We start from the raw sequence: 21,284 nt of genomic DNA on the forward strand, positions 1-21,284 counted from the left end.
AACCAAAGAAAGAATTACAAAATTAACCAGAAAACAATGAACAAAATGGCAATAATCACATACCTATCAATAATTACTTGAAATGTAATTTAACTTGTATGCTGCCTACAAGATACTTTCTTCAGACCAAAAGATGCACAAACTAAAAATGAAGGAATAGAAAGTTATTCCATATAAATGGAAATGAAAATAAAGCTGGGGTAGCAATACTTCTATCAGACAAAACAGACTTTAAAACAAAAACAGGGCGGCCCGGGTGTCTCAGTGGTTTAGTGCTGCCTTCAGCCCAGGGCCTGATCCTAGAGACCCGGGATTGAGTCCCACGTCAGACTCCCTGCATGGAGCCTGCTTCTCCCTCTGCCTGTGTCTCTGCCTCTCTCTTTCTCTCTCTCTGTCATGAATAAATAAATAAAATCTTTAAAAACAAAAACAAGAGACCAGGGCCTTACATAATGATATAGGGATCAGCCTAACAAGACAATATAACACAAATATTTATGCATCTAATACAGGAGCATGTAAATATATAAAGCAAATATTAACAGACACAAAAGGAGAAATTGACAGTAATACACTAATAGTAGGGACTTGAACACTGCACTTACATCAATGGATATATCATCCCCACAGATCATCAATAAGGAAACTGCTTTAAATGGCACATTATATAAGATGACTTGAGAGACATATACAGAACAGTTCATCTCAAAATAGGACAAACAATACATATTCTTTTCAAGTGCACATGGAACATTTTCCAGAACAGATCACGTTAGGCTATAAAACAAGTTTCAATAAGTTTAAGAAGAGTGAAATCCTAGCCAGCATCTTCTGTGACCACAACAGTATGAACATAGGTATTAATTACAGGGAAAAAAAAAAACTGGAAAAAATACAAGTACATGGAGGCTAAACAAAAACCAATGGGTCAATGAAGAAATCAATGGGTCAATCAATCAATCAATGAAGAAATCAGAAAATACCTAAAGATAAATGAAATTGGAAATAATACTCCAAAATCTGTAAGATACAGCAAAAGCACTTCTAAGGAAAGTTTGTAGTGATATAGGCCTACCTCAAGAGACAAGAATCTCAATCTAACTTTATAAGTAAAGGAGCTAGAAAAAGAAAAAACAAAACCCAAAGTTACTAGAAGGAAGGCAACAATAAAGACCAGAGTAGAAATAAATGAAATAAAGACTTAAAAAAATGAAAAAAAAATTAGGAGAAAAGAAAAAAATAATAAAGCAAACCAGAGAACTGGTTCTTTGAACTGATAATATTTATACACTTTTAGCCAGACTCAAGAAAAAGAGAGGGCCCAAATAAAATCAGAATCAGAATTCAAGGAGAAGTTACAACAGACACCACAAATAAGAGACTACTACGAATTATTATACACCAATTATTATACACCAATAATTAAAGTGGACAACCTTGAAAAACTGATAAATTTGTAGAAGCATATAATCCTCCAAGACTGAATCAGGAAGAAAGAGAAAACGTTAATAGACCAATTACTAGTAAAGAAATTGAATTAGTAATTAAAAAACTCCCAACAAATGGGAAGACTAGGACCAGATGGCTTTACAGGTAAATTTTAGCAAATATTTTTTTTAAAGTAAACACCTATCCCTTTCAGACTATTTAAGACATTGAAGTGGAGGGAACACTTACTTCCAAACTCATTCTACAAGGCCAAAACACTAACCTGATAACAAAACTAGACAAAGACACTATTGAACAAACAAAAATTACATACAGGCTGATATCCCTGACAAACATAGATGCAAAAACTCTCAACAAAATATTAGCAAACTGAATTCAACAATATATTAAAAAGGTCATATACTATGATGTGGGTTTATTCCAGAAATGCAAAGGTGTTTCAATACCCACAAATCAACCAACATGATATTACATTAACAAAAGATAAAAATCGTAAGATTAATAAATGACAAAGTTCAATATCCATTTATGACAAAACCCTTCAAAAAAGTTTATATAGAAGAAACCTCAACAGAATAAAAGCCAAACATGACAAACCCACAACTAACACCATAATCAAAACACAAAGCTTTTCTTCTAAGATAATTATGCCCACTCTCACCACTTTTACTCAATGTAGTATTCAAAATTCTAGAATCAAATGAGAAAATAAAATAAAATAAAATCACCCATACTGAAAAGGAAGAAGTAATATAGTCACTATTTGAAGATTACATGACACTATATATAGAAAACCCTAATATTCCACCAAAAAACTATCAGAATAAGTGATTTCAGAAAAGTTGGATAATACACAATATACAGAAGTCTGTTGTGTGCGTCTTCTGTCAAGATTTTTACTTATTTATTCATGAAAGACATAGAGAGGCAAAGACATAGGCAGAAGGAGAAGCGGGCTCCTCGAGGGGAGCCTGATGTGGGACTCGATCCCAGAATACCGGGATCACATCCTGAGCTGAAGGCAGATGCTCACTACTGAGCCATCCAGGCATCCCAAATCTTTTTCTATACACTAATAATAAATAATGTAAAAGAAAAATTAAGAAAAAAATCCCACTTATGGTTGTATCAAAAAGAATAAAATACCTAGAAATAGAAGTAAAAGAAACACTATGAAAACTATAAGGCGCTGATGAAAGAAATTAAAGATGACACAAATAGATGATATTCTGTGCTGTAGGATTAGAAGACTTAATGTTGTTAAAAAGTACATACTTCTCAAAGCAACCTATAGATTCAATGCAATCCCTATCAAAACACCAGTGGCATTTTCCATGGAATTAGAATACATAATCCTAAAATTTGTACAGAACCACAAAAGACCTGAACACAATCTTAGACAAAGAAGAACAAAGCTGGAGGTATCACTCTTGTATTTCAGGCTATACTCTAAAGCTATAGTAACCAAAGCAATATGGTACTGGCACAAAAACAGACACAAGATCAATGGAATAGGATAAGGGCCCAGAAATAAACCCATGCTTTTTTTTTTTTTTTTTAAATATTTTTTTCTTTATTTATTTATGATAGTCACACACACACAGAGAGAGAGAGAGAGAGGCAGAGGGAGAAGCAGGCTCCATGCACCGGGAGCCCGACGTGGGATTCGATCCCGGGTCTCCAGGATCGCGCCCTGGGCCAAAGGCAGGCGCCAAACCGCTGCGCCACCCAGGGATCCCTTTTTTTTTTTTTTTTTTTAAAAAAAACCATATTTATATGGTCAATTATAGTTGACCCTTGAACAATGAGGGGCTTAGGGGCACCGACCCCCCTGCCAGCACAACTTCTGACTCCTCCAAAACTTAACTCCTAATAGCCTACTATTGACTGAAAGCCCATAAACAGCTGATTGACACATATTTTGTATATGTATTATATATTGTATCCCCATAATAAGTAAGTCACAGAAAAGAAAATATTAAGGAAATCATAAGGAAAATACATACATTTACAGTATTACTATATTTATCAGTACCACAAATTTATGTTATCTGTTTACAAGACTAATCATTTGTCATTACTAACATCAATACTGTCTTATACAAAACACCATAAAGGTTACATATACTAACACTAAACACCAAAAGTGAAAAGATAATATAAAAAACACATTCATATTTATTTATAGGTATAATGATCCATGCGTTGATTACAAAGCAGCAGCAATATCATTGCTTTATTTACTAGCAATAAATACTAGTAAATACTAACCTATCTACTAGCAGCCTAGCATAAATAATATGATGGTGTCACAGTGCCCTAGCCTGTACACCAGTGAATGAAGGGCATTGCAAAATACATAGGGCATAGAGTATTACAGTCATATTCATAACACAGTATTGGAAACACGGACTTTTTTTTAAAAAAAACCACGTACCTTGATAATAGGCTGATAGTTTCTCCAATTTTAAGTAAGAGGCATACTGCACGGTAATTCTTCAAAAAGTTATAAAATAGCAATAATGTCAATTTTATATTAAATAGCACTCACCTTATGCCTACGTAAGGACAGGCTATCTACTATTTCCACAGGTTTTGCACATGACATCCTACCTTACAAATACTTAGGTGATGACGATGAAGACACACAAACTTATCAGTTTTTGCCATACAGTTAGATTTTCACACGGAGACACTCATACACCACAGATAAGTTTATTAACTGTGCTGGATTATTTTTATTCGTTAAATGGATCATCATAAAGGTCTTCATCCTCATCGTCTTCATGCTGAGTAGGAAGAGGAGGGCCTGGTCTTGCAGAGAGACGCTGGGGCAGCAAAATAGAAGGTGGAGAAGGTGGAGGGGAGACAGGACAGGTAGGCGCTCTAGTGTAACTTCAGTGAAAAACATAATTTCTGTCCTTTTCGTTTTTTCATTTTTCTTAAAGTGTTTCTATATAGTGCCAGTTTTCTTCCACCCTCTGCTTTCTTTTTTCAATGCTCATATCATAGAAAGGTCCATGTAGTTAAAGAGATCAAAAGCAATCTTAAAGAATCAGAACCCTTCTGCCTGTCTAATGTCAATTTGTTTTCTGGAACTGCTTCTTCTATGTCTTCATCATGCATTGGTTCAGAAGCGCTCATCTCCACAAGTCATCTTCAGTTAATTCCTCTGGTGTGGTGTCTATTAAGTTCATGGATTTCTCCAAAAACTGTATCTTGAAAGCCTACATCCCCCACCATTTTTTTTGCCATGTCCACAATCTCTTTATTTTTTTATTTTTTCCTTTTTTTTTTTTCACAATCTCTTTCATTCTTGATTGGCTCTGTTGTACATCCTGTGAAGTTATGCGTAACATCTGGACATGGTTTTCTCCAGCAAGAACTTGTTTAGTGCTGGATAGCTTTCATGGCTTTTTCTCTAACAAAGCCATCTTCGATGGTAAAATTCTCTTAGACTTTCATGATGTTCTTTCAGGGTTCTCTTGCACGGCACTGACAATCCTTTCCATCGAGACTGTGTGTAATAAGCCTTAAAGGTCATTATGGATCCCTGATCAAGAGACTGAATTAGGGACATTGTGTCAGGAGGCAAGTAGAGTGCTTCAAAAAACTCATGAGGTTCTGGATGGCCAGGGGCAAAAATAAACAAATGGAACTACATCAAAATAAACTTTCGTACAGCAAAGGGAACCATAAAAAACAAAAACAAAAACAAAAACAAACTAATGAATAGGAGATACTTGCAAATGACCTATCCAATAAAGGGTTAATATCCAAACTATATAAAGAGCTCACACAACTCAACACCAAAAATAATCTGATTAAAATGGGCAGAGGACCTGAACAGACATTTTTCCAAAGAAGACATACAGATGCTCAACAGACACACGAAAAGATGCTCAACATCACTTGTCATCAGGGAACTGCAAATTAAAATCACAAAATTAATCCTCACATTTTGGTGAGGATGTGAACAAAAGGAAGAAAAGGAAACCCTTGTAAATTGCTGATGGGAATGTCAGTTGAGGCAGCCAATATGGAAAAGAATGTGAAGGCTCCTCAAAAAATTAAAAATACAACTACCATGTGATGCAGCAAATCCACTTCTGAATATTTACTGGAGAAAACAAAAACACGAATTCAAAGATATATGCACCCTTACCTTATTGCAGCACTATTTACAATAACCAAAACATGGAAGCAACCGAAGTGTCTATCAATTGATGGATGGGCAAAGGTGTGGTAGACAATGCAATATCATTTACCTATAAAAATGAAATCTTAGGGATGCCTAGGTGGCTCATTGGTGGAGTTTCTGCTTCGCCTCAGGTCGTGATCCCACGGTTCCAGGATCGAGTCCCACATCAGGGTCCCTGCAGGGAGCCTGCTTCTCCATCTATGTCTCTGCTTCACTGTGTGTCTCTCATGAATAAATCTTTAAAAAATAAAATAAATGAAATCTTGCCATTGGTGACAACCTGGACAGACCTAAAGGGTATTACACCAAGTGAAAGTCAGATAGGGAAAGACAAATTCCATAGGATTTCACTTATATGTGTAATCTAAAAAAAGAAAAAAAAAAAACAGAAGCAAACTTACAAATAATAGAGAACAAACTGGTGGTTGCTCCAGGGGCAGAGGGATAGGGGGGTGGATGAAATAGGTGAAGGGGATTAAGAGGTATAAACTTCAAGTCATAAAATAAATCATAGAGATGAAAAGTACAGTTATAAGGAATATAGTCAATAATATTGTAATGTTGTATGGTGAGAGGTGGTGACTACACTTACCACAGTGAGCACTTGTGGAATCACTCCACTGTACACTCAAAACTTATGTCAACTGCACTTCAATTTAAGAAAGGACTTTAAGGGATCCCTGGGTGGCGCAGCAGTTTAGCGCCTGCCTTTGGCCCAGGGCGCGATCCTGGAGACCCGGGATCGAATCCCACATCGGGCTCCCGGTGCATGGAGCCTGCTTCTCCCTCTGCCTATGTCTCTGCCTCTCTCTCTCTCTCTCTGTGTGACTATCATAAATAAATAAAAATTTAAAAAAAAGTACTTTAAAAAAAAAGAGGTAATTGAGGATTTAAATCACTAAAAAATTCATTCAGTTTTGCCAATGTACCAATAATATGTGCATCATTATACTTAGGGATAGTACCTACCAAGACAATGCGTAAAAAAGATCCCAGGGATAATATGACATATAAATGATATAATGAAAAAAATTAAATTGGTGGGCGGGAAGGGATAACAGTAATATACAGATGAACTGCTGAGCTACAAGGAGAAATGGTTTCTTTCCAATGCAGTATATTCTCGACTTTAACATTAAAAATAAGCATGAGGGGATCAGGGCATAAGTCAACAAGAAGGCTTATTAAGTTTTCTACGTTAAGGAAAACATGAGTATTTGTTTTTAAGTGTCATGGACCTGAAGATACATTTTTAAGAAAATTACTGACAAAATAAAGAGGAACTAAAGAGAAAATTAGGAAAGAATATTTTAATTTGAATATTTTATAGGAATACTCAGTAAGGCATGGGTCGGAACTAATTCTATTCCTCTTTTTAAAAAAGATTTATTTATTAGAGAGAGAGAAAATGCAGCAGGGAAGGGCAGAGAGGAGGGAGAAAGAGTCACAAGCAGACTCCACACTGAACATGGAGCCCATCCTAGGACTTGATCTCACTACCATGGCAATATTACCTTCAGTCTAGGGCTTTTTGCTGCTGAACCTATGGAAATAGGGGACAGATTAATGAGAGTAAGATATATAGTATGAGCTGGTCCCGTCTATATTTAAAAAGTCCTACTAGCTGCCTTTTATTAGTACTTTAGTATATTAATCACTTGAATTTCAAATGTTTTATAAATGTTACTATTTTAGAAGCACTTTAAAGAATAAACCTGTACTTAGTACCTTCTCAGAAAGCATTCACACTATCATTTTAATTTGACAAAAAGCATATGATGTGGATGGAACAAAGGGGACCATTGTTGGGGTCCTTTTGTAGCCATAACCAGAGGGCTGGGACCAAAGACACCCCAGACGAAATGCTAATTTTAACCACAGTACTTAGGGAAAAAAAAAAAAAAAGAGAGAGAGAGGGAAAGAACAAAAGAATACAACTCAGCGGAAGTACTCATTTTTATAAAAATTGTTTTATTTTAAAACAGGTGTATAAAAGTAGAAATCACATACAAAAATACAGATCACTCTGACATGTTAGCAAAATAGCTTATGGCTGGACTTGAGTTTGGAAGTACTGTACATTTGAGGGCATCTGGAAATCACAGCCCAATTGGGTACTATCATCAGCCCTTGTCACTAATCTGTAAACAATAATTTCATGTAGTATATGTAGCACTTTTTAATCAGTACAAAATCAAAACATAATTATTTCCTGCATAAGACCACTTTAAAATGTTCCTCCTTAGGTCTGGGCAGATAAGGGCACTTCAAATCGTTGTTTCTGACATTTGAAGAATCTGATTTAAAAACAATTAATAGAAATAACAGGTTTTAGCTTTTTTGTTCATTTTGAACATATGGGAAGATCATCAATTTAAATTAAAAAATTAGTGTTTTGTTTTAAAGTAGAATTTAATCCTTTTTCTTCTAGACATTATTAAAAAAAAAAAAATAAAAGCACTGTTGTTATCAAAAGATTCCACACCTGAGTCTTAACCTTGATGTCATTTCAAGTTGTCTCACTGCTTAGAAACTGCATGGAACTCACACCTACTTCTAATGTGTATTTCTGAGTGAATGAACATGTAGTTCTTCTTGGGCAACTCCATGTCCGGTAACTTTAGAAAATAATGACTTTCAATTATTGTGGGGGACATTTTTTTTAAAAAGGCAATTGAAAATACTTGATTCCAGAGTAATATAAAAATAACTTCAAGAACTTGGACAATAAAGGAAAAATGGCAGGGAACTTCAGTTTGGCATTCCATCCAACATTTCAAGAATAAAGACTGACCAGCTACTAGCATCTGTCTGAAACAAAGCGAGCCATTTTAAAAGCGAAAGAACCCATGTTAACGTCATTTGATCACAAAGTTAGAAGACCACAATTATATTTCCTCAGCTAATTCGGAATTCTGCGAGCACATGACATTATGGAAACTTCACTGATGTGCATGAGAAGATACTTCAGATTGACCTGTCATAGAAAACTGCCTCTTGAGCTTTCAAATTCTCTACCAATTCTTCACCTCTGATTGGTCAGTCATTTGTCATTTAGTGTGAATTGCCCAGAGCTATTTGTTTCCATGAACCTAATTTCATATCTACAGGCAAAGCTGAAATGCGTATTTTTCTATCTCCAGAAGAGGTTGCCACAAATGCTACTATCCTATGATTCTCCTTTTGTTCCGTTCACAACACAAACACTTCTAGCAGTCTATGTCTCATAAAGCAATACTGAAAAATTAAATAGAAGTCACCATATAGATTGTGAGAACGATTTGCTGGTGGTGATTCTTACGCTTGATTCTAAATAGATTTAATAAGAAGGGCACTTGAAAGAGGTGGCTCAAATCTTGCTGCTTAAGGCATCCTGAAATTACAGGCTCTCCTAAAATTCCCAAAGGCCTTAAACTTAGGCTCCTAAGTGTACAAAAGCAGTGACCGAAGCTTTTCTGGTTATTTAGAAAAAGCAAAACTTCATAGTCTTCTCTCTCAAACGGCTGTCTAACATACTTGCAGAATGAAGGCAAAGGGAAAACCAAGAATAAAAACAGCTGAGTGCTCCAGCAAGCAGGCTTCCTGCCTATTTTCCCTGTTCCAAAGAAAAGAGGAGACACCATCTTGTGATAAATACTTCATAGACAACTGGGCTTTTGCAGTGTCAGCCGGCATCGGATGCCCCATATCTCCTGGTTCTTTTTGTTGCCGGTGGTCGGCCTGGCGATGGTGGTGAAATGGGAACCATTAATCTGCAGATGAGGAAGGGCTTCTTTTAACAGTTGAAGGGTACCATCTGGCACGATTCCAAAAACTTGTAGTGTTTTTAGTGTGGGGATTTCTCCAAGTTCACTGGAAAGGAAGAGAGACTTCTCAGAATAGCAGTATCTATGGTAACTGATCCACCAGAGTTACATGACCCAATTTTTACCATTTGTTTTATATTCTACAAAATGCAAACTGAAAACATAATTTGCAATCAATGATTTGAGAAAATAGAATAGATGAATCAAACCAGAAAGCACAGACCTTTCTGTGCTCGGACAACATGGCCCCAGGACCCACGCAGGCGCATTTTGTTAAATGTTTTCTCACAATCTAAAAATGCTGAGATTTCTTTAAAATCCAACCATAGTTGCTTCCTTTTTCTATTCTCTCTCTTTTTTTTTTTTTTTTTAATATTTATTTATTCACGAGAGACATAGGGAGAGGGAGAGGCAGAGACACAGACAGAGGGAGAAACAGGCTCCATGCAGGGAGCCCGACGTGGGACTCAATCCCGGGACTCCAGGATCCGCCCTGGGCCAAAGACGGCGCTAAACCGCTGAGCCACCCGGGCTGCCCATCCTTTTTCTATTCTTGATCTAAAACTGAAAGGAGTTCAAGTGTCATGAGAAGCTGGGAGCCAGTGATGGCAAAGAATCACCACAGGTTACATGTAATTCCAAAATATGGACTTGACCTTTATTTGAACCAGGCTCTTTCAAAAGAGGAGCAAGAGAAGTTAAAGTAACTTCTTAGTAGGTCCATTACCTGTGATAACATCTAACAGCGACTTTGCTATGGTATTTAGGACAGGGCTGCGTAGGTGGGTGCAGATGGGAGTAGTTGGGCACAGATGGAGAAAAGGATTGATTAGTCACACCTTTTCTACGAGAGGCAAAAGCCATCTGACTTCTTTACATATTTTTTATTTTTTTGGTCACATATATGCCAATCCTCTTCTTAGCTATTTCCCATTAAGTGAAATACAACTCTGTCAACAGAGAAATTCTGGTCCACAAAAAAGAGAGCCTGTTTCCCCAAAGCAAATACTTTTAGGTAATGATTCTTTCTTCTTAGCTCAGATCTATGTGCTTAGGAATTCATCTCTCTGATCTGTATTTGCTCCAGGTTGGGACACACAGTACAAAGTCTTAGGAAAGGGAATATTTAGTTTGGAATATCAACAAAATCCCACTACAGATCAATGAACACATCAATGACCTAGAGTTAGAAGCATCCTTTATATTTTCATATTGCCGATTAATTACTAAAAAAACCAAACTTTCCTCATAGTAACTGTAACCTGGCCTCCAATCTTTTCTTCCTTCCAGCCTATTCTATGTACCTATGTTCAAGGCATCTTCCTAAAGCCTAGGAAGATTATGTCACCCCCCACCCCCTCCACCCACCCAAGCCTTTGATGCTGTCCTCTTGTTTACGGAACTCAAACCGTTCAGCTGGCCTTAGGACTTTCCATGTTTTCAGTCTGCTCTCCCAGTCACCCCATTACCCTCTAAATGGATTTATTCTACATTCAACAAGTGTATTAAACACCACAGAGGCTAATAAATGTTAGCTGAATAAAGATGGAGGGTAATTTAGAAAATAAAAGTACTACCTAAGTAAAACAAATATGCTTGGTGTTCATAAAAGGACAGCAACAAGATCTGGAGGTTACAACAGACAAAAAAGAAAATCAGGAAGAACAAAGTACTTTTCTTCTTAAAGTAAAGTAACCTCTGGAATATAGACACGGGAAGGCAGAGAAGGTCACGGCACATAGATGTTTATACTCACCATCACCTGACAGCAATTCTGCTTAAATCCTCTTATGTGAAATCTGAGTATTTGAGAACTTTGTAGTAAGAATTTGGGTGCTGGGATATCTGAATTAGCCCAATTATAAGTCATCCTACAGTGGACAGTATTAGAAGCAGAAACTGTAGGTGGGCGGAAGGGAAGGAGGTACAGCAGACGGCAGGAGAGGAAACGTTCTTGCCAACGGCCTGGGAAGGAGCCTGGCTGGGAGTAAGGAAATGGTGTCCTAGGTGACAAAGGAGTGAGCTGCATAGCATAGGATGGTCTTCTAAAATTTTAAGGGGACTAAAACATTAAAAACACTGATATCAAACCCCTTAGTACATGCGTCATCTATAACACAGCGGAACCCATGTGATAAGCATCTCTTTAGACTGAAAAGCAACCAAAGGACAGGAAATAGAAATGAACAGTTGAAGAGCCATTATTTCCAATTTAAGAAGCATACGAGGACTCTGGTAATGTCTTGTGTATCTTTGTTCCCTCTTAGAAAAGAGAAGATTTCACAGGTTCACACCTTACCCCTCAACTACATAATCCTGTTTTCCTTATAAAATCAAGTAAATGCCTGACTCCAAATTCTCCTACCACAGACTTTTTCTTTAGTCTCTCCTAATCCCAGGTCAGTTTACAATCTCCAGTGTGGCTTTCTTACTTGAATGAGAAATACGGAATAATCAGAAGAAAATTTGGACACAAGAAATAAGATCAATTAAGGCTGAAGGGAATACATACAATGCGGGCATATCCTGAGGAAGAAAAACCTACAGCTTCCCAAGATCATTATAGAAAAAAAGGCACTCAAATTTTATTCTCCCACTTCTGAGATAATAAATAAAAATTCTTCAGCCTAAGTGGCTTTCTCAAAATTACTATTGACAATCCTAGAATTCTTACTATGAATTTTGAGTACATCAGGTGCCAGAATGAAAGTAGAGAAAATAACACTTTATAAACTTCTAAGGATAAGGTACAGGCAAAGTCATCCTAATGGATTCATAAAGTTCACCAGTATATTGTTTACATAATGCCTGAAGAAGCATACTCTTTTACCTTAAAGTATAAAGAGAGCATCTTTTTTTCCTCTCTGTTCTCATTCTTTTTTGCAACTAAACTCCTGATGCCTGGTTCTTATTTCAAGACAAGGTTTGGATAAGTCACAAGGCAGTGAAGGTTCAAACCTAGGTCCGTGCTCTTAACCAGCAATTCACACTGCCTGCAGGCAGGACTAGGCAAGTGTTACTATCCTACTGGATAAAAATATCAAACTGTGAGAGCTCACCACTTTCCCCTAGCCTCTGCCTAAGAAAAGGCATTTGGGGATTACCTGCTTAGCTTCTTTCCCTGGAGAGAAAGAACAAACGTGAGACATGTGCATAGTCTCTTGTGACAAGCAACTAAAGAAGACTGATCGCTGTCATCCCCAGGAGCTGCATGGGCAACGCAGCTGAAGCCCAAATGGCAAAGACAGGGGGGACGGAGGACAGAGATGTCTCTCTAGGTGGATGCCAGAGGCTCTCAGGAGTTCTGGATACCAGAGGCCGCAAGACGTTAATAAAGGCTCCATGTATACGAATTTACACCCTACCATCTAAGAGCCGTGGAAGTACACACTGCCATCCCTTTTAGACAGTGCTTTTTCAAATAAGATACCAGCTGAGACCCTAAGCCCAAGATTGATTAAAGTGATTTATTAAAAACATAATTATCGGATTATCTAATACTACCAGTTAACCCTGTAGAGCTGAAGTATCTCATCTATTAATTGAAACTAACTTAGAAGATCCACACCAATCATTCGAGGATTACATAAATTCTTTGTCCAAATTCACCACCCTCCTTTGGTACGAACCAGTAGCCAAACTACCTTTGTCTGGATAGTGAGCTACATGAGGGCAGCAGCCTCAGTCAGGGCATCCGGACTGGAAAAATATAAGAAAGAAGGGCACCTGACCAAATGCAAGATACTGACTTCCGGTGGTTTTTAATAAAATTGTTATGCATCTACATCCTACATGAGGATGGATTTTCCAGCCCTTTGGGGATAAAAGAAACTTTTAAAAAATAAATAGTGTTATTCCTAGAAAGACTTCACAACAGCACTTTCTCAAAGAGAGACAGACTAGACTCTTTTTTTTCTTTGCACTCCCTTGACTTTTGTGCAAGTTGCTGAGCAGGTACAAGATTAACCCCCTTAAGAACTGCTGGATTAGCTATAGACTATCTTCATCAGTCCAGAAAACCTAGAATGCAGACCTAGCTCAGCCATTAACTTACTTTATAGCTTCAGGTTAAGTCACTTCATTCTTTTAGACTTCAATTCTCCTCCTATTCCAAGATAGCACTGGACTCATGACATTTACTGTTGACACGATGCCATTCTTCCAATTCTTTGACCACCGTCCAGGACAGACATCACTAGTAAAACTTTCCTCTATGCCCAGAGGGAGCCTTTCAGAATCAGCTGGAGTTGATTTGAAAAATGTGGGGGTGGGGGGAGGAATGCCCCCACTGGGTCTGCTTCCCAGTTATACTCGGAGCTCCCTGGAGGTTAAAAATGGTCTTCTCTTTTTGCAAGACTTCCAGATACCAGAATACTATATTCTAATATTTAAACCTGCTTCTAGCTAAATAACACATGTTTATAGTAAACTATCCTAGTCAACTTTCCAAGATATTTTAAGCACAAAATTTTGCTTTGGTTTTTCTGCCTTGCTGGACTTCCCTAGCCTATTTGTGGTACACCACAAATATCGAATATTGTTGTTCAAGTTTTAAACATCTGCTATTAATAGTAACAACTATTAACACCAAGTAACATCTCTTTTGTTCCCCATCTTTTCCTACTTTTAGAAAATGAAATACTTACAGTAAAGTTTCAGGTATTATATCATAGCACCGACTGAGTGACAGATGTTGGAGGTAGTTAAGCTGGTAAAATTCCGGAAAGCAGTCATTCTTCAGCATGACACTATCGCTGTAACAGAGCAGAAGGGAAGATTCAAAACCCATCCATCAGTTCAGATGGAGAAAACAAAAATAACCAACTGCCTGGTTCCTTCCATTCAACATGCTAAGATCCTTTCCTCCTTCAGTGAGCAGTCATGATTTTTCAATTTTTGTTTTAAAATAAATAAACAAAAAAATACCTTAAGTCTAGATGCACAAGATTGGGACATCTTCCAACTAAGGTAGAGACATCTACAGGAAAAAAGATGGTCATTATTAAAATGAGGAACAAGATAAGGATATCTGCCATCAACACTATCATTTAACTTTGTGCTCGAAGCTTGAAAAATGAAGGCGACTGAAGTCACACTATTGGAAAGAAGACACAAAATCATCATCTTGGCATATAAGATTTTGAACCCAGAAAATCCCAGAGAAACAACTGGAAATAGTAAGAGAACTACGTAATAAGGTAGGTTAATAACCATGTATATCTATGTATCTGCAATACCTAGCTGGGGAAAAAAGAAAAAAAGAAACCCATTCACATTAGCAAAATGCAAAACCAAATACCACCATCTATAAATAAGCAAAGTATTATAAAGGTAGCACTTAAAATCAATATGGGGGGGAAATCATGGATTATTTTTAAAAAATAACATTGCTACTATGAGCAGAAAAAACCCTATTTCTCCAACTCAAATAATATATCCAAATAAATTCCACACATATTAAAAAGTCCTAACTGCAAAAATATGGGTGATTATTCATTGGATCTTGGGATAACTAAGGATTTTCTAAACACAAGAAAACATAAAGGAAAACACTAATAATTTACTACATAAAAACATTAAATCTACCGTGTTAAAGCAAAACAAAACACAAACAAAATTTAAGTATCAGAAAACTGGGAATGTTTCCAACATACATTAAGCAGAGAGTTAATGGTCGTATATGAAAAGTAAAGAAAAACAGAAAATGAGCAAAGAATGTGAAACAATACTTGGCCAAACACAGAAAAATGGAGCAAGAAAGATAAAGTAAAATTAAATTACTGCTTTTCAGCCATCAAATGAAAAAAAAATTCTATCATAATACCCAGATTTGATTAAATATAATAAAGCAGGTCCCACATATACTACGAGTGAATATTTAATTTTAAGCAGACTTTCAGGAGAGCAAACTGATTTTTTTTTTTAGGGGGAACGGATTTTTTTTGTGTGTTCTGAGATTATACACTTGACTCTTTGGCTCAGTAATTCCACTTTTAGAGAAACAACTAGGTGTGCATGAAGATATTCATTTTAGCAATAGTTATAATAGCCCTTCCCCCAATTATTTTAATTCGTTAACCTCCATCCATTCTGTAGAACACAATGCCAACAGTGGTCACTCAAGAGCTTTTAAATTAACATTTCACAACATGAAAAAATAAGATACATTGTGTAGTGAAAAACAAAACAAAATACACACAATCACTATAATCTCAATTTAGTAAAAACACACTCAAAAACTCATATTTGCACACAAATTCACAGAGAGAAAAAGGTTCATGGGGTGGTGGTCAGCGGGGAAGGCTGGAAGGAAATCCACCCAAGGGTGGTGGGATTACAGGTAACTCCAGAATTTGGAAGACAGTCCCATGTGCTACTTTGCCATCAGAAAATGAATCAACAGGGGCACTTGAGTGGCTCAGCTGGCTCAGCATCTAGCTCTTGATTTTGGCTCAGGTCATGATGTCAGTATTTTGAGTTCAAACCTGCCTGCCTGCCCTCCTCACCTCCAGCACCAGGTTCTGTTCTAGGTCTGGAGCCTGCTTAGGATTCTTCTCTGTCTTTCTGCTGTACCCCTTCCACTTGAGCCCCCTCTCGAAAGAAAAGGAAAAGGAAAAGGAAAAGGAAAGAGAAAAGAAAAGAAAAGAAAAGAAAAGAAAAGAAAAGAAAAGAAAAGAAAAGAAAAGAAAGAAAAAAAAGAAAAGAAAAGAAAAGAAAAGAAAAGAAAAGAAAAGAAAAAAGAAAATGAATCAATAAATGTTATTTGTTTTTAAAAATAAACAAGCTTCATTCACGGTTGGGGTTTTTCCTTTCCACAGCTCTGTCTTCAGCCCCATCCCCTCCCCTGAATCCTAGACTTGCATTTTATTTTATTTTAAAAGATTTTATTTATTTATTCATGAGAGATACAGAGAGAGGCAGAGACGTAGGCAGAGGGAGAAGCAGGCTCCCTGTGGGGAGCCCAACACAGGACTCGATCCCAAGACCCCGGGATTACGCCCTGGGCCGAAGGCAGATGCTCAGCCGCTGAACCACCCAGGCACCCCTAGACTTGCATTTTAAACTGTCTCCTCAACACACCCACTGGGATGTGGGACAGACATCCAAAATTCAGCCTAAAAGCAAGTACTTCATTTGTCCTCTAAATCTGGTCCTTCCCTAAAGCCTTCCCTGGCTCCGAGAAAGTGCTCATGTCACAGATCCAGTAGCTGAGGCCGAAGCCTGGGAGTCGTACCCAACTGTTCTCTCACATCCCACATCCAGTCTGTTGGCTTTTTAATGTCTGATCACTTCTTACCATGCCCAATGTCACCACCCAAGTCTTTTTACAGCCTTTTCTCAACACAGCACTAGAAGATGACTTTTATTTTATTTTTTTAAATATCTTATTTATTTATTCATGAGAGACACAGAAAGAGGGAGGGGCAGAGACACAGGCAGAGGGAGAAGCAGGCTCCATGCAGGGAGCCCAACACGGGACTGGATCCCGGGTCTTCAGGATCACACCCTGGGCTGAAGGCGGCACTAAACCACTGAGCCACCCAGGCTGCCCTGGAAGACAACTTTTAAAGGTGACTTAAATCATGTCATTTCCTGCTCAAAATGCTACAGTGGCTTCCCATCTCACTCAAAAAAATCTGAACAAAGCTTCTGTCTTGGCTTAGAGAACCCCGGGCTAGCTTACCTCCCATCACTGTCCTCGCTCCCTCTCACTCTGGCTCCCATATCAAAGCCTCTGCACTGGCTGGTTCCAGTTCCAGAATGTTCTTTCCTCACTTATCTATATACCTCACACCTTCACTCAATCAGGCCTGAGCTCAAGTGCCACTTCCCGGGACAGGCCCTCTGGCCCTTGCATCTGAAAACAGCCCCCTCTGGCCCGTTCTCCGTCTGGTCACTCTGTTCCCTTTCCCGTCCCCGCATTTCACCTCCTCTCCTCACTTTTAGCTATTTGTTGACTGTCTGGCCTTCCCACCAGAATGTAAGCCATGCAGGGGTGACTTCAGCAGCTCTGTTCAAGGCCACAGTTCCCAAGTCGGGAACAGGGCTCTGTGCATCATAGGTGCTCAATAAACATTTGTTTAATGAGTGGCTAAAAAAATGAAGGCGTGCACAGAATTTTGAGTGACCTATCACCTAGCCAGCCAACCGGCCCTCAACAAAATCCCAAACTGGATACTATCTCGTTTCGATGCCATGTAGGAAAGAATAAAACCCTGGCAGGTAGGACTGGTTAGTTTCCCTGGCATCCCTCAGTGGGAAGGGTCAGGAAATGGTCATCACTGCTAAGATTCCCTCTACCCACCGCCCCCTTCGTTTCCACGCGCTGGAGAGCCACCTGAGCCAGCAGGCATCTGACAAAGCCCCAAATCTAACCTGTCATTTTTGGAGAGAGGCAGTTTCTTCTAGAGAAGTCAAGGTCAAATCCAAGACCAGGAGCTGGGTGCTCCAACACTCAGGGGCAGTGCTTCCCAACTGCCCCATGGTGGTGGCAAAGTAACAGCCCACAACCACTGCACCCTCATCAGGGTTAACGAGCTCCATGGGATTAACCCATTTCTTCCTTAGACTCTAAGAGATGCCTTCCTCTACTATCTCTGTTTTACTGATGAGGAAACTGAGGAACAGTGAAGTTTAGCAACTTGCTCAGGAATACCCAGCAAACAGCACAGCAGGAACTTGAACCCGGGAGGACCGGCACCAATCTAGATGCCTGTTCTAGAGCTAAAATGACATTCATATCACCTTTGGAATAGTGAAATAGTGGGTGCCACTGTTAAAGACATTTAAAAAAAATCTCTGATTCCCACCGTAATACTATGAAAACACACACTTCAACTTAAACTCCAGACCTTTGTCCTTGGCCCAAATGTGTCTAGCAAGCAGGATTTTATTACCTATTATTCTTGCCAGAACTTGGTAAAAAGACTCTCTATTCCTTTCTGGAGGAACAAAGAGAAGGGTTTTAAGCCAAACTTGGACAAATTAACAGCAGCCTGCCTACAGCAGAGTTTCTCAACCTTGCACCCAGAACCTTGCTGCATTCAGAAAAACTCTCAATAAAGAAACAGGAAATACAGATATGGAAAGGAAATGTAAATGAGGCACTGCCTTTTCTTGACTTGGGGACGAACAGGGGAGAACTGGTGGTGGTGGTGGTGGGACTCCATGTGAAAGGCTGCTTGCTGGTGGGAGTTTAAAATCCTTGGAAGGCAATTTGGCAAGAACGACCCAGAGCTTCAGAAGAGCCTCATCCTTGACTCAGCAATTCCACTTTTAAGAATCCACCCTTAGAAATGCACTCCATTTGTCTCTTTCCATGACAGGGTTGTTTATAAAAGGAAAAAAACTGTGTAAAGACTCTAAAAGTCCACTAACAGGAGACCAAGTGAAGAAATTATTATTAAATCAATATAAATTATTCCACCTCTGTATGATGGAATATCCCACAGCCACTGAAAATGATGTGATGTAGCTATGGGATTATCTGGGGGGGCGGAAAAGCAGCATATTACAAAGTATTTCATGCACTATGGCCCACTTTTAAAAGCACTTTTTTTAAAATAAAGTTTTTATTTATTTATTCATGAGACATACAGAGGCAGAGATACAGGCAGAGGGAGAAGCAGGCTCCCTAAGGGGAGCTTGATGCGGGACTTGATCCCAGGACCCCAGGATCACACCCTGGGCCGAAGGCAGATGCCCACCACTGAGCCACCCAGGCGTCCCTTTAAAAGCACTTTTATGCAGGAAAAAGACCAGCAGGACCTTACTGAGATTACTGATTTGATTTTCTTGGTGCTTTCCCATAATTATGTATTTGTGAGAATGACTACAGAATACCACAATCAGATTTAAAATAGTGTTCAAAGGGAAAAAATATAAATATTGCATGTATGGTAGAGCAGGAAGAGAGATGCACTGTTCCTTTCACAGATGTCTAAAGAAAATATTCCCCTCTGAGAAGATGCAGGCATCCAGGCTCAAGCCCAGGCAAAGGACTGAACACGCTGGCCGCTCCGAAGAACCCAGCTCCTCTTCTCCGTAGCCTGATAAACACATCTCGTCCTAGAGAGGCAGTTTCCAAATACTACTTAAATTCTAAGAAGACACACTCTGAAAATGTTTGGCTCAAATCTTTTAAAGTATAATAAAAACTATAAAAACAAAATACTCTTATGAGTCAACACCAAGGCCCGAAGATACAGCTGAGGCGTGCTGCTAGCTTAATGAGGCTCTGGGGAGCCCATAGCCTGAGATCGCAAGGGGAAGCCGTTACAAAACCAAACCAAACCAAGCCATTGGCAAACACTGACCTCTGCCAATCACGATTCTGCCAATAAGACAATTTAAAAAAGCGTAACTGAACACTGAGGCTCTTAACTGTCACACATGACCCCTAGCTTCAAACCCCGTGTTCAACCAAATTACCTCACTGTCCTCGTAGACTCAACAAGAAAAGAGCTGTAGATACGAACTTATAAGCAGAGTTTGTAACAGGGTTTTCAACCTTGGCACTACTGACATTTTGGATCAGATTATCGTTTTGTGTTATTCTGCTGTCCGGGGCATTGCTTACCAGCATTCCTGGCTTCTGCCCACTAGATGCCAGTAGCACCCCCGCGGCCGTGGCAGCCAAAAATGTCTGCAGAACCCCTCCACCTCCCTGCCAATGTCCCCTGGCAGGAAAACTGCCTCTGATTGAGAACTACTGCTCAACCCTGATCAAACACTGCATTCAACTATTTTATCTCTAACAATTTAGCTGATTAAAAGAAGTTCTCTTTAAAAATAAATTGGAATAAATAAATAGATAAATAGATAGATAGATAGGTAGGTGGTTTAGGGCAGCCCGGGTGGCTCAGTGGTTTAGCGCCACCTTCAGCCCAGGGCATGATCCCGGGGTCCAGGATCGAGTCCCACATTGGGTTCCCTGTATGGAACCTGCTACTCCCTCTGCCTGTGTCTCTGTCCCGTACCCACATCCCCCGCCCTCTCTCTCTCTCTGTTTCTCATGAATAAATAAAATCTAAATAGATAGATAGATAGACAGACAGATAGATAGATAGATTTAAAGTATAGGGATCCCTGGGTGGCGCAGCAGTTTAGCGCCTGCCTTTGGCCCAGGGCGCAATCCTGAAGACTGGGGATCAAATCCCACGTCGGGCTCCCGGTGCATGGAGCCTGCTTCTCCCTCTGCCTATGTCTCTGCCTCTCTCTCTCTCTCTCTGTGTGTGTGACTATCATAAATAAATAAAAAAATAATAATAATAAAGTATAAAGGTTTCCACCTCCAGATTCTGGACTCAGGTCTTGATGCTACCTCACCAGCTGTCTACCTTTACCTAACCTTTCCAATCCGCTGCTACCTCATCTGAACAATGGGGCTAAGAACACGTGCACTGGATTAAATGAGACGAGTGATGCAGGGCAGGCTCTTCAATAAATCAGACCTACAATTCCCGTGGTTGCCGTGGAGGGCCCAGTGCCTGGACAGGCTCACCTGATCTCTGGAGATTCTTTCGATAGCCGCTGAGATTCAGCTGGGTGATGGTCTCTGACACATGCGCCACAGCCACCTGCACGTGCTTTTCAGTGAAATCATAACACCAGGAGAGGTTCAGCTCATCCAATCTGCAGGCCAGAGGAGAAAGAAGGAAAGTATGAAACCATGACACAGGGATGAATCCTAGCAGCACTGTCTCAAGCTGCAGGGAAAACACAAAGCCACAGGTTCCTTACCATCTCATGCAGAGAACCCCTGCTTCTCTCAGCAGCTACCTTTGCTCACCTAAGCTGCCTTCTCTCCTCCTGACACACTCCCCTGC

The 21,284-nt window shown here is 39.2% G+C and overlaps 1 protein-coding gene across 1 annotated transcript in view; it reads right to left on the minus strand.

The window, feature by feature from the left end:
* Positions 1–7,601: 7,601 nt before the first annotated feature.
* SKP2 (S-phase kinase associated protein 2) overlaps positions 7,602–21,284 on the minus strand; it is a 33,554-nt gene continuing 19,871 nt past the window's right edge. Inside the window, exons 7-10 of the mRNA XM_072824891.1 lie at positions 20,960–21,090; positions 14,383–14,434; positions 14,103–14,210; positions 7,602–9,502 (exon numbers count right to left, since the gene is read on the minus strand). Of these exons, the coding sequence (XP_072680992.1) occupies positions 9,289–9,502; positions 14,103–14,210; positions 14,383–14,434; positions 20,960–21,090 (505 nt within the window). The 3' untranslated portion in view covers positions 7,602–9,288. The remainder of the gene's footprint in view (positions 9,503–14,102; positions 14,211–14,382; positions 14,435–20,959; positions 21,091–21,284) is intronic.

The sequence above is a fragment of the Canis lupus genome, chromosome 4 (assembly GCF_048164855.1).
Source record: "Canis lupus baileyi chromosome 4, mCanLup2.hap1, whole genome shotgun sequence".
In the NCBI taxonomy this organism is placed as follows: Eukaryota; Metazoa; Chordata; class Mammalia; order Carnivora; family Canidae; genus Canis; species Canis lupus.